This window comes from Portunus trituberculatus, chromosome 46 (genome assembly GCF_017591435.1).
Source record: "Portunus trituberculatus isolate SZX2019 chromosome 46, ASM1759143v1, whole genome shotgun sequence".
NCBI lineage: Eukaryota > Metazoa > Arthropoda > Malacostraca > Decapoda > Portunidae > Portunus > Portunus trituberculatus.
Window position 1 is genome coordinate 29,917,735 of NC_059300.1, and position 13,875 is coordinate 29,931,609.

Below are 13,875 nucleotides of genomic sequence, written 5' to 3' on the forward strand. Positions count from 1 at the left end.
ATATATATATATATATATATATATATATATATATATATATATATATATATATATATATATATATATATATATATATATATATATATATATATATATATATATATATATATATATATATATATATATATATATATATATATATATATATATATATATATATATATATAAATATATATATATATATATATATATATATATATATATATATATATATATATATATATATATATATATATATATATATATATATATATATATATATATATATATATATATATATATATATATATATATATATATATATATATATATATATATATATATATATATATATATATATATATATATATATATATATATATATATATATATATATATATATATATATATATATATATATATATATATATGTGTGTGTGTGTGTGTGTGTGTGTGTGTGTGTGTGTGTGTGTCTGTGTCTGTGTCTGTGTCTGTGTGTCTGTGTAGCACGAGCTTTATCATCTGTGACGCAATAGATACCTTTTCCAGCACTTGTCCTGCCCACCACACTCCTATCATGGCGTGTTGCTGGTGTAGACACGCAACGACTCTAATGTAGCATGTAAAGCTGAAAAATTTTAGATGTGGGAAAAAGTAACTTTTTTTTAGTAACCTTTACCTAACACTAACAAGGAGCATTAGGAAAAAGGTCGACACTGAATGATGTATGGCCCCTGATCTGGGAACTGTGTTGTATGCATGTTAGGAATCATTCCAATACAGTATTTTTTTTATATTATTACATAAGTGACAAAGGCATTAGGTTACTGCTAAGGCGGTATATTGACTGCTGTCTCCGCACTAAAAAATTACTTACGTTCATTGTCAAGACAAGGAGAAATGACAAACATTCTTCAGGGCTGAGAATGTTTTACCTTTTGGAAATAAATAAAAGGCAAATAATAGGTAGCATGTCATGATTGGTTTATCGGATGGCGATATTGTGCCTTACGTATGTTGTGCATTGTGTACCTATATACATGTAACTGTTTCCCTAAGTTGTGATGGTTTCCCATGCTGACTGTATCATTGTTGCAGCAATTGATCTGCTCAGTTCGGTATCATTGGTAACAAACCCAAGACACCAGAGACCTCCTCCTGTGCCGCGTACCTGAGCACAGCACCAGGTAACAGTGTGTTCCCCGAGGCCGCCGCCAGTACACGCACAGCCAGGCGGGCTCTCGCCGCGCTGGAAGGTGCCACCAAACCCCGCGAGATGAGGCTGGCTGTCAGGTTACCTAGCCATGCGTGATGCGTGCACCGCAGGATTTTAGTGGTCAGGAATAAAGAACAGACCAGCCTCATCTCAGTAGTGTGTGTATTGTTTTTCTTGTTCTGCGGGAATTACACAAGTCTGGTGGCATCGTTCAGTCAGCGTCGAATGCCTGTCTGGTGTAGGGAGCATCCCGCTGACCTCCTCATTGCTTTGTGTATCGTAATGAACAAGACACAGAGAATTTTCGCTGTACATAAATGCTGCAATGTTACTGTAAAGATCATTTGAAGCTAAACTAATGTCAACCATTTATATGAGGATAATGTTGGTGGAGTGATTATCGTAGTTTGCTACACTACAAGTCACTGCCACGATTGTAATATATCTAGTTACTCTGCACACTTTCTTAAACATTGCAACGTTCATTATTGTAAGATTGTCGTGATCCCTCAAAGAAAATGTAATAAGTGACCTTGCGTTTAACTCTTATGAACATTGTCAGTAATAATACCATGAAGCAATGTCTCTGCGAAAACCAATTCAAATAGTGAGCCTCGTCGAGCAGCGGCGGTGACGGGACAGTGTGGAGGGCAGCGGCAGGTCTCCCCAGGTGTACGTGGCGAGGAGAACCTGTGCACACTTGGAGGAGGCCTGGATGATGCCTATTTGTTGTGGATAGCAATGACTCGGTCACTCACTCCTTCAGTACCACGGAACGATGGCTGGTGCTGAGTACTGGCGGTGGCCTATTGCTTGCCATCACCCGTGTGGCCCTTTGACTCACCCGCTGGATGCCCCTGGGTGTTCCAACAACACCACGGCACACCTTTTGTGTTGTTGGTTGTTGCAGCACCTCGCGGCATAGACGCCATGTTCCTCTGTGTTGCAACATCCCTCTGGCACAGTTGTTGTGTCCCTAATGTTCATAGAATCCTGGGCCATAACTTGTGTTATTGGATATTGCAGCATCCAGGGGCGTATTTTTTGTGCTGCAGAGTAGGTGGTGTAGGACCCCTCAGTAGTGCTTGAGTGAGTAGTCTTGAGACGGCGTTGCATCACCGGGTTAAGTTGGTGAAACACCCCACGCCAGAGTCCTTCGTGAATTTTTTTGCTTTGGATGGTCACAGCTTTTGGGAGAATCATATTGTAGGTTATGCTTATGTGTTCTATTACGCGCACACTATATACTGTAGATGCAGTACGGATTTTCATCTTATAAGTATTATAATTGTGTCACCTTTCCCCTCTGGTATGAGGGCTCTCCCTCGGCTGGGTTGAAAGAATATTGCCATTGCATTACTTGCCTCCCATTAAAGACATCTGAAAAGGACAGAACGAAGAGATCGGGTATTCCTAGTATTCCTGTTACCAGGTGAGACTTGACTTCTCGTCTTGGTTACTTTCCTTCGAGTTAGATTTCAGCCTGCTATATAGAAGGGAATATCCCAGACATGGAATTGAAAGATCACAAGTATGTCTTTCATATTCTAAATAGTGTGAGTTTATTGTTGTTAATTATTGTAATGGAATTCAAAGGTGCAGGTATGTGGTCTGCTCGGATTATTTATTCTTTACTCACTCCCGCACGCATGGTATTCCCTTTTGACAGTCTCTTCTGGTGTGTTTTCCTGAGAATGTGAATGTGTTGACGAGTGAAAGTCAATGTTTCTTATAGAACTGACACATTTATTTTTTCTTTACTGATGGGTATTTTGTTTCCACCTTATCTGTAGCACCCTAGACGAAGACTGGATCTGACAGTTACACTTGCTGATATATACGTACTTTCACGAGAATTAAAGAGGTTTTTTTTTTTTTTTCCTTTCTTCTTAGTTATCCAACTCACCATGTCGCCTTCTCAGTATACACCCATGTATATATATTTACATATGTATGTAAGTACTGTATACAGTGAGTTGTGACGAAGACTAGAACGTATATACTTAGAAGTCACAATTATGGTGAATACACAGGTAAAACATGAAAAAAAAACATTATATATATATATATATATATATATATATATATATATATATATATATATATATATAATACGAAGAGAGTGTAATATAGCAGCTAAATATTGTATAGTGATGACTAATATTTGTGTGTTTGTGTGTGCGTCTGTGCTCCCCAGGTCGCTTCACGGACGATGGCTCGCTCATCTACCAAAAGGTGTGAGGCAGAATGCGTCTGCATCACCACCACCACCACCACCACCACCACACGTCATCTGTCTGTCTGTCTGTTTGGGTGAGCTCACCGCCCTCACCACGCACACCTGGAGACTACCGTGGCCCTTCGTGCCGGCTGCCATGTGAGACCATCGCCCTTCTCACCACAACCGTCACCGCCATCACCACAACCACATTACTGTATAGGCTAATCCCAAGGTCGGCGTGGTCAGCTGGCACCAAAATGGGCTTCCTTCCTTTTTATTTTTAATGCCATTTACTTGTACTGTTCATAGACTACGTGTTCAATCCGACGGTGTTGCCATGAGGCGGCCACAGTGTGGAGAGCGAGCGTGTGTGTGGAGAGCAGCTGCCTCAGTCACACGTATGCATAAATACTTACTACTTACGTACATACATGCAAGAAGTGTGCATCTAGGCCGACATTACGGTCACGAAGTGCTGATCTGGTTATCGTGGTTGTCATGTATACGTGTGTGACAAGGTCGATGTTACTGCCAGCCATGCAGCAGCTCAGTCCAGGCTGCTGTCAGTGAAGTCGAGCGGTGAGGGTGTTCGTGCCCGCGAGGACAACCCACATTCAAGATTTTGTTCTGATGGCAATCCCTCACCAATATTCCGCAACTCACGAGGTAAAGCCAGTCATCATTGACACAAATTAGTCACGGAAACAGCACGCCGGTCGCCCGCTGCTGGAGTTGTTAAAGGAGAGAACAACTTGACTACACAGCGGCGAGTGTCAGATTGCCTACTCAGGAGATCTTTGTTAAGGATACACGACGGATGTTTTGGTGAGGCTTTCAGGACGTTCGTGAGGAAGACAGGTTAAGTCGCATGAGCCTTAATTCATTATGTTATGAAGCGCGCCCAATCAAACCACATGGATGGATGGATACTAACTAGTCATACATTGCATAAGATTCATGTACTAAACAGAATTACTATTAATTAACGAGGCAGGTTTTTTTCAGTAACTTACAGTATTCCTATGTGCTGCATGCTGACGTACTGATCACCCAAGGTCCCTCTAGCGTTGTCTATCTCCAGCGAGGACGGTTGAGGCGGCGGTCCTGCAACACCCATCCATCACCGCCGCTGCTGCCCTTTGCCACGTGTAAATGCTTTTGGACTTGACCTGTACGTATCTTGCGCTGCCTACCATGATATTCCTCGTACTGTGGCTTTAGACGGGTCATAAAGCTGACCAGTGGTTGAGGATTTGTGCCAGGTGAAGAGACTTGGCCGCCCTATCTGTTTGCTAAGGGCGCGCCACCAGTTGTCTCTGCCGTACAAGTCACACACCCCCACAGACACTAGTGTATTGGTGTGAAGTGTTTGAGTCTTCCTGATATTTATCTTCCTCGGTAAACTGAGAATGTGTAAATATATATTCTTGAGTCCTAGTGATGCCCTCTCAACTCACCTGTTCCTCTTTTATTATTATTATTGTTATTATTTTTATTCATTTTTTTATTGTTTTTTTCATGGCGGGTCGGTGTGTTGTCGGAGTAGCGGGGTGATGGGGGCGGAGCCCACTACCGCCTGTCTTGGTCCTCTCTGATCAATTTACTGGCACCGTTTTCTTTTTTCTTTCCTTTTCTTTTCTTTTCTTTCTCATATGATAACTTATAAGTTGGCACGTGAGAGAGAAAATAATCTAATTTCTTAGTATAATGTAAAACAAAAACAAAAAAAAAGTTGGTGTTTTATCAAGAGAATCCCACTGTTCCGCGTATTGCCTTCCATCACCGCTAACACGAGCATGCAGATGTATTTTCAGGGAAACTTATTTCCTTCGGTTGATGTTTTATGGGGGAAAGTGTGACCAAGTGTTGGGTTCAATTGTGTCCCTGTTTTTAATGTTGTGAGGTGCAATTACTCCCTACCCACCCCCCCACCATTATATATTTTTGTCAGGAAGGAAGCTGTGTTCTTGTGCATGCATGTCAAAATATCCTGAGCATTCTCAAGAGTGTATGCATCTGTGGCGTTTGTGGGCGACTGCAAGGGTCAAGTAGTCTAATATGATGTGAATGAGTTGATGTTTCCTGTGTGTGTGTGTGTGTGTGTGTGTGTGTGTGTTTGGAACTCCTTCCAGCGTCCGTTCTTATTTTTCCCGGTCATGATCTTCTATGTTAATTTTCAATAAAGTGTTAAGTTATGGAGACGAGTTTCTTGACCATGGCCCTTTATCCTGAAGGCGTATTAATTAAATGCTTGACAGTCCTTGCTGAGTATCCTGCATGAAATCGTACCTCCCGCCTTGCTGGCTAGTTGCTTCACTGGTGACGTGGGTGAGATATTGAGTAGCCGAACTGACGCTAAATCTTTGTAACATCTTAACGATAAAAAAATTGTTGAGCTTACACCCTATCTTGCCTTCTATCAACGTCCACTTTAATGTGGAAGCTTTAAAAATGACTGATAAAGATTTTAAGTAGTTTTATTTCTATCAATTTGGCAACTTAACTGGCATTTTCGAGCGAACCGAAGCAGTATCGAACAACATAGAGACGCACAACTTCGTTTCGTCCTTCGTACAGCCTTTACTCGCCATTTTGGCACGTCGATTTGGTCTTGCAAGCCTACCAGCCCTCTAGGACCGGCAGATTTACATCAGTGCAAGATTCAGGTGAGTGGTAACATTGTGGTGACTTATAAGCACCAAACACGTATTCATAAAGGAGGGTAACTAGGTTGTAAGTTACAAAGAAAAGGCCAGCAATCTCAGACATGACATCTGCCTGGCCAAAGCTTGTTTTGATCACTGCTGAGGTTACGTGAGATTTAAGGCAGTCTAATGTATCCTCACTAGTGTATAAGAGCAATTAGATGCAAGTAGAGGATCGCAAAGCACAATTTTTAATTAAACCTGTTGGTAAATTTTCAGTTTCTACCAATATACCGTATATTTTTTTCCCTATGCCTAACAAGCTTGGGAACCTTTGGGGAATCGTGGGTTTTGGCTGGGGGAGGCATATATGAGTGATGTATGGTGGTCATGGCTGAAATGAACCCACAGATGTCTTTGTGTGCTTACTTACAGAAAACTCGACAGTCACCACATTCCCGGATCTATTGTAGCAGCATTATTCATTTGCGGCAGATAGTGCACTTATTGGAAATGTAAACAGTAAGAACAACTTAAGTGCGGCCAAAACCATCTAGAACAGGGGTTCTCAACAAAATTTTTAGGGGTACTTGGATGGCTCACGAAAAAAGTATTTTAAATAGTATTAGTTATGGATTATGAAATTCAGTGCTAGCAGTGTGTGTGTTCCTTCAATCTCACTATTCTACGCTAGTAAATTTGAATAATTCTATAATATCCTTGGTAAATATCCTTTGCAGGACTATTGTACTATAATGAGTTAGTCAATATATTACCATTCTGTTCAACGTCAGATTATTGGGGGTTCGGGAAGATGGTCTTATAACTCGGGTACTTAACGGGAAAAAGGTTGAGAATCCCTGATCTAGAGTTTATTGGTTGAAACTTTAATAATACCAGGATGTGTAGGTATCATTGGCATAAGATTATTTGTCAGGAGGAAAAGGAAACCGGAAATGTTAAGGTCAATTTAGGGATATCGTAGATGGATGGTGCTAAAAACAGGAACAAGACATCATTACCAATGAGAGCTATCGAAGGGAAAGCATGTGGGACAGAAGCTATTACAGCTGTGATATATATATATATATATATATATATATATATATATATATATATATATATATATATATATATATATATATATATATAATGAGGAAAAAAGCTGGTGGAGATGACTCAGAATTCCTAATTTCATACAAGTTGTTTTAGGTAGAGGTGAGATCACATGTGAAGTTTCCAGTTTAGATTATAAGTACAGAAGATAGAGAATATTCAAAGTAGAAGAGGGGAACAGTTGAATGTCATTAAAGAGGGATAGTTATCTGAACAATTGTTAGAGTTGATAGGTGGGGGAATGGATTTTTTGAAACATTGAGCAATACTAAGTTTGCTTTATCCAAATTTATTTATTTATTTTGATGTAAGAGGAGAAAGCTGGCCAAGGGCAATTAAAAAAAAGAAATGCTTACCAAATTGTTGGTCCCTGAGCAGACGGAGGGAGACAGCGGCGTAGTGGATAAGGTGGTGAGCGTGGGATCAGGCAAATGTCAGCGTGTAGGTTTGAATCCCACCATGTACTGGATTGAAACTTTGTCATTTTTCAAGTGATTTAAAGTTACCTGCATATCACCATGATACCCAGATTCTAGGTGGTGTAATTGCCTTACATCTAAGATGCGCTTTTTTTTTTTTTTTTTACTTATGCAGGAGGGAAAGCAGCCACGGGCAACAAATATGCTGGTTTCCTTAAAGAATAGTAAAGAATTAGCCAAAATTCAGGGACAAATGTCTTGAAACCTCCCTGTTAAAAGAAGTCAAATTATAGGAAGACGGAAATACAGAAGCATGCAGTGAGTTCCAGAGTTTACCAGAGAGAGGTTAACTCTTGCGTTAGAGAGTCAGATAGAATAGGGGTGAGAGAAAGAAGAAACCCTTGTGCTGTGAGACTGCAGGAGGAGGGGAGGCATGCAGTTAGCAAGATCAGTAGAGCAGTTAGTATGAAAATAGTGATAAAAGATAGAAAGAGATGTAACATTTCAGCAGTGAGTAAGAGGCTGAAGACAGTCAGTCAGAGGAGGGGAGTTAATGAAATGAAAAAAAGAGGGAGACAGTTGAATGTCACTGAAGAAGAGGGGATAGTTGTCTAGAAGGTTGTGTTGAATTGATAGATGGAGGAACTGAGTTTTTGAGGCATTGAACACTACTAAGTTTTCTCTGCCCCAATCTGGGACCTTAGAAAGATCAGAAGTCAGGCTTTCTGTGGTGTCCCTGCATGATCTGTTGACTTCTTGAAAGGTTGGTCATCTCTGAAACGACGTGGAAAGATGTAGGGTGGTATCATCAGCGTAGGAGTGGATAGGGCAAGAAGTATGGTTAAGATCATTAATGAATAATAGAAAGATAGTGGGTGACAGGACAGAATCCTGAGGATCACCACTAATAGATTTGGGAGAAGAACAGTGGCTGTCTATCACAGCTGCAATAGAACGGTTGGAAAGAAAGAGAAGGATAGAAACGGTAGGAGGGCAGTTTTGAAAGTAAAGCTTTGTGCCAGACTCCATCAAAAGGTTTTGATATATCTAATGTGACAGCAAAAGTTTCACTGAAATCTGTAAAAGAGGATGACCAAGACTTGGTAAGGAACGCCATATCATCAATAGAGCGACCTTGACACAAGCCATACTGGTGATCAGATAGAAGATTGTGAAATGATAAGATGTTCAAGAATCTTCCTATTGAGGATAGATTAAAAAACTTTAGACAAGCAAGATATTAAAGTTATAGGACAGTAGTTTGAGGGATTAGAACGGTCACCCTGAATGTAGGCAAACTTCCAGCAAGAAGGAAAGGTAGAAATAGTTGAAAGAGTTTGGCCAGGCAAGGTGCAAGCATGGAAACACAGTTTTTGAGAACAATTGGAGGGACTCCATCAGGTCCATAAGCCTTCCGAAGGTTTAAGCCAGTGAGGGCATGGAAAACATCATTACGAAGAACTTTGATTGAAGGCATGAAATAATAGTCAGAGGGAAGGGGAGAGGGAGGGACAAGCCCAGAATCACCCGAGGTGGAGTTATTAGCAGAGGTTTGAGAAAAGAGTTCAGCTTTAGAGGCAGATGAGATGGCAGTGGTGCCATCAGGATGAAATAAAGGAGGGAAAGATGAAGAAGTAATGTTATTATTGGAGATGTTTTTGGCCAGATGCCAGAAGTCACAAGGGGAGTTAGAGTTTGAAAAATTTTGATATTTTTTTTCTTTATGAACATGTGTTTGGCAAGTTTAAGAATAGACTTGGCATGATTCTGGGCAGAAATATAAAGTGCACAAGATTCAGGAGATGGAAGGCTCAAGTATCTTTTTCTGGGCAACCTCTCTATCATGTATAGCATGAGAACAGGCTGTGTTAAACCAAAGTTTACAAGGTTTAGGTTGAGAGAAAGAATGAGGAATGTATGCTTCAACGCCAGACACTAACACCTCTGTTATGCTTTCAGCACACAGAGATGGGTCTCTGACATGGAAACAGTAATCATTCCAGGAAAATCCACATAATACCTCCTCAGGTCCCCCAACTGGCAGAGGCATAATGCCAGAGGCACCTCCGCTTTAGGGGATCCTGAGGAGGAATTGGAGAAATAAGGCAAGATACAGAAATGAGATTGTAATCAGAGGACCCCAATGGAGAAGATAGGGTAACAGCATAAGCAGAAGGATTAGAGGTAATGGAAAGGTCAAGAATGTTGATCGTATCTCCAAGATGGTCAGGAATACATGTAGGGTGTTGCACTAGTTGCTCTGGGTCATGGAGAATAACAAAGTTGAAGGCTACTTCACCAGGATGGTTGGTGAAGGGAGAGGGAAGCCAAAGCTGGTGGTGAGCATTGAAATCTCCACGGATGTAGATCTCTGCAAAGGGATAGAGAGACAGTATCTACTCCATTTTGGAAGTTAAATAGTTAGAGAATTTCTTATAATCAGAGGAGTTAGGGAAGTGTAGCCAGCACAGATAAATTTATTTTGAGAGTGACTTTTGAGTTGAAGCCAGATGGTGGAAAACTTGGAAGATTCAAGAGCATGGGAACAAGAGAAAGTCAAGTCATTGTGCACATAGACGTAACGTTACATCCAGCTTTAGAAGGAAAATGAAGACGGAGAAAGGAGGAAACAGAAAAGGGGCTACTCTCAGTTGGCTCAGACAGCTGTTTCACTGAAGAAAAGAAGAGATTTAGTAAAGGAGAGGTGGTGGTTTAAAGATTGAAAATTAGATCTAAGAACACGAATGTTGCTGAAGTTAATGAAGAAGAAAGTTGAGGGAGATGTCAAGACTTTTATGATTCATATCGAGAGAGCAGTCCAGTATTGACCATAAATGTCTTGTGCTACATGATTTTGGCAGAAACAAAAACCTGGAGTTTCTTTGACATACACCCACCTGTCCTTTCCTTTGTATCTGTTGTCAGGCCACACTCAAATTTCATCCCGCATTCAAACAAGGCTTCAAAATGTATATATGTATAAAACACCTACCACTTGGAATTATCTGTACTACTTGAGCAATATATACATCAGTGTTAAGGCCTGTCTACACGAGCGGGCCTGATCGGCGGGTTTGCCCGTTAATGGGCAAATTCTGTCAGGCCTGCCCGTGAATGTTTCCACACGACCGAAGTGATGAACAACCGGGCCTGCCCGACGATGTTGCCAGAAGCGGGTGGAGTGCGGAACGAGAACCATGGTGCTTAGCATTGTCAAGAAAAAGATTTTGTGCTCTATGATAATAGCTTTGTGTCTCAAGAAGATAAAGAAAAGGATATGGTGTAAAGATTTGTTAAAGAAAAGAAGTATGTTTGGAAGCACTGCAACAATACTTCATGAAATACAAAGTGTTACTATGCCGTGGGATGTGGGATGAAGGCCCGCTGTGGGTTCACGATATTATCTTGCGTCTGGCAGGGTAGAAACTCCAGCTACTGGGCACCAGCTCAGTGATTTCACTCGGCAGGCTTTCGGGCAATTTGATCGTGTGCCTGTCAAATATGCCCGTTAACAGGCAAGCCTGCCGATTAGGCCCGCTCGTGTAGACAGGCCTTTACACCCTGTATTTACCTATCTGGCAACATAAAAATTTTTTTTTTAAATTGCCCACTAAGTTGTTAGTCCTGTTCAAGTCTGAATGTTTGCATATATATATATATATATATATATATATATATATATATATATATATATATATATATATATATATATATATAAATATAAAAGAATTTAGACTTGGAACAAAACAAAATTTGAGCTTTGACTAACTCGAAGGCAGCCGAATCCAGCGAATCCAGGTTACACTAGCACCATTGTCATGAGGTAAACATCAGGTCCCACTTTGTTTTAATTCTGCGATTTGTCTAGAGTCACTTAACCAGGTAGGATGGTTGAGTAATATTTCATACAAGTACTTTGACTTTTTAACTAACAAAAATATTTCTTAACTGCTGTAGTGACAAATTGTAACAGACATAAAACAAAGAATCCGCATAGGACTAACTGACTGTTAATAGTAGTGCTGCCATGAAACTCGCCACCAAAAGGTAAATAATATCGATATTATGTGGTTCGATTCTTATATACATAAGTAAACATCTGAAGTCTTGGAACAGATTAAAATGATTTACATTGTTTTCTATGGGGAAAACAGTCTTAGACCTGGAATAATTTAGGCATGGAACAGCCTTCTGGAATGAATTCAAGTCCAAGGGTCCACTGTATTTACCTAGTTGTATGTTACAGGGTTCAAGCGGGGCTCATAGTGACCTGTCTCCATATGTACATTTATCAAACTTCTTAAATTTGCGCACACTTTATGGTGTTACAGTCTCTTCACTTAATCCATTCCAGATGTCTACTGTCCTATGTGGAAAACTGAACTTCTTGATATTCCTATGACACTGACTTTTCATGATTTTCTTGGAATGTCCTCTTGTTTGTCTGTCTCCTGCTCTGTCGGTGTTACCAGGTCTTGTCTATCTATCTTCTCCATATGGTTTACTAACTTGTACATCGTTATCAAGTCTTCTCTTTCCCGTCTATCCTTCAAAGTTGGTAGCTCCATCTCCTTCAGTCTTTCTTCATAGGCAAGATCTTTTATTTCAGGGACTATCTTTGTAGCAGCCCTTTTTATCCTTTCTAGTTTCTTGATATCTTTCTGCCTATATGGCGACCATACCACTGCTGAATATTCTAGTCTAGGTCTTATCATAGTGGTTAATATCTTTTTCATCATACTTTTATCTATGTAATTGAATACTACCCCGATGTTCGTTAGTGTCTTGTATCTTGAAGCAAATAATCCATTTGTGTCTTTCTGGAGTTAGGGTGCCTTGTATAATCACTCCCACGTCTTTCTCTTTTCTTCTTTTCATTATAATCTCTTCTCCCATTTTATATTCCCATGTAGGTCTTCTACTACTTTTACCATTTCCATTACATGGCATTTCTTAGTATTAAATTCTAATTTCCAGTCCTGGCTCCATCTCCAGATCTTATTATCAATATCTTTCTGTAATTCCATACAATCATTTTGGTTTTTTATAACTCTCAAAAGCTTGGCATCATCTGCAAACAAATTTATGTAGCTACTCAAACCCTCTTGTATATCATTGACATGTATTTGAAACATTATTGAGTGCCAACGCCGAACCCTGTGGTATGCCACTGGTTACAGCACTCCAACTTGGTGTATCTCTTATCACTGTCCTCATTTCCCTATCTGTTAAGTAATCTGTCATCCAATTTAAGATATTTTCCTTAATTCCGCCCATGTGTTCTATTTTCCGTAGGAGTCTTGTGTCTAGATACACTGCATCCACCCATCCATCTTTTCCTTGTACTTCATCTATTACTCTATAAAAGCTTGGTAAGTTTGTTATACATGATCTTCCTTTTCTAAAACCAAATTGGGAGTTATTAATGATTTAATTTCTTTCCAGATATTCCAGCCATTTTTCTTTGATAACAATTTCACAGATCTTACCCACCACACTGGTTAGTGACATTGGTCTATAATTTAGGAGCTCAGTCACTTTTCCTCCTTTGTATAATGGGACTATATTGGCTCTTTTCCATTCCTTTGGTACCTTCCCTTCCCTTCAAGAGTTGTTAATTACATCTCAAATTGGTTCTACCAGTTGCTCACTACATTCCCTTAGTGTCTATCCTGACACTCCACCTGGTCCCATTGCCTTCCTCACATCCACCTTTTCTAGCAATTCTCAATTTTTTTTTTTTTTTTTTCTTTTTTACCACGGTCTCTTAATCCTTCCTCTGCCACTGGGTTGATTGGCTTTATAAACTCTCCCTCTTCATTAAATACTGATTTAAAGCTCTTCTTTATAAGTTCACTAATTTCCTCCAATGTTTCGTATATTGTATTCCCCTTAATCAACTTAGTAATGGTCCCTCTATTTGTCATTTTACCATTTATATACTTATAAAAAAGCTTGGGTTCTTTTTCACATCTCTTCACTACGTCCTTTCCAAAGTTTCTCTCCCTCTTCACTTAACTTTGTTTGTCATACATACATACATACTCTTGTTCTTCTCTCTTCTAATGTGGTCAGCCCCAGCTTCCTCAGTCTTTCCTCATAGTCTAACTCTCTGAGTCCTGGTACCATCCTTGTTGCCAGCCTCTGTACCCTTTCCACCTTCTTCACATTTTTCTTCATATGCGGTGACCAGACACATGCTGCATATTCTAACTGGGGTCTTATTAAGGTACATAATATCTTCTTCATCATTCCTTCATCTAGGTAGTGGAATGCAAG

General features: G+C 39.8%; 1 protein-coding gene across 14 annotated transcripts in view; it reads left to right on the forward strand.

Annotated features, from left to right (window-relative positions):
- LOC123520151 (neuroglian-like) overlaps positions 1–5,612 on the forward strand; it is a 183,676-nt gene extending 178,064 nt beyond the window's left edge. For 8 of the 14 annotated variants that reach the window (XM_045282108.1, XM_045282109.1, XM_045282099.1 and 5 more), the window contains 2 exons: positions 1,078–1,166; positions 3,393–3,530. In XM_045282108.1, the coding sequence (XP_045138043.1) occupies positions 1,078–1,154 (77 nt within the window). In that variant the 3' untranslated portion in view covers positions 1,155–1,166; positions 3,393–3,530. Of the gene's footprint in view, positions 1–1,077; positions 1,167–3,392 lie in introns of all 14 variants that reach the window. The other 6 variants (XM_045282103.1, XM_045282105.1, XM_045282111.1 and 3 more) reach the window with 2 other exon arrangements.
- The last annotated feature ends 8,263 nt before the right edge of the window (positions 5,613–13,875 follow it).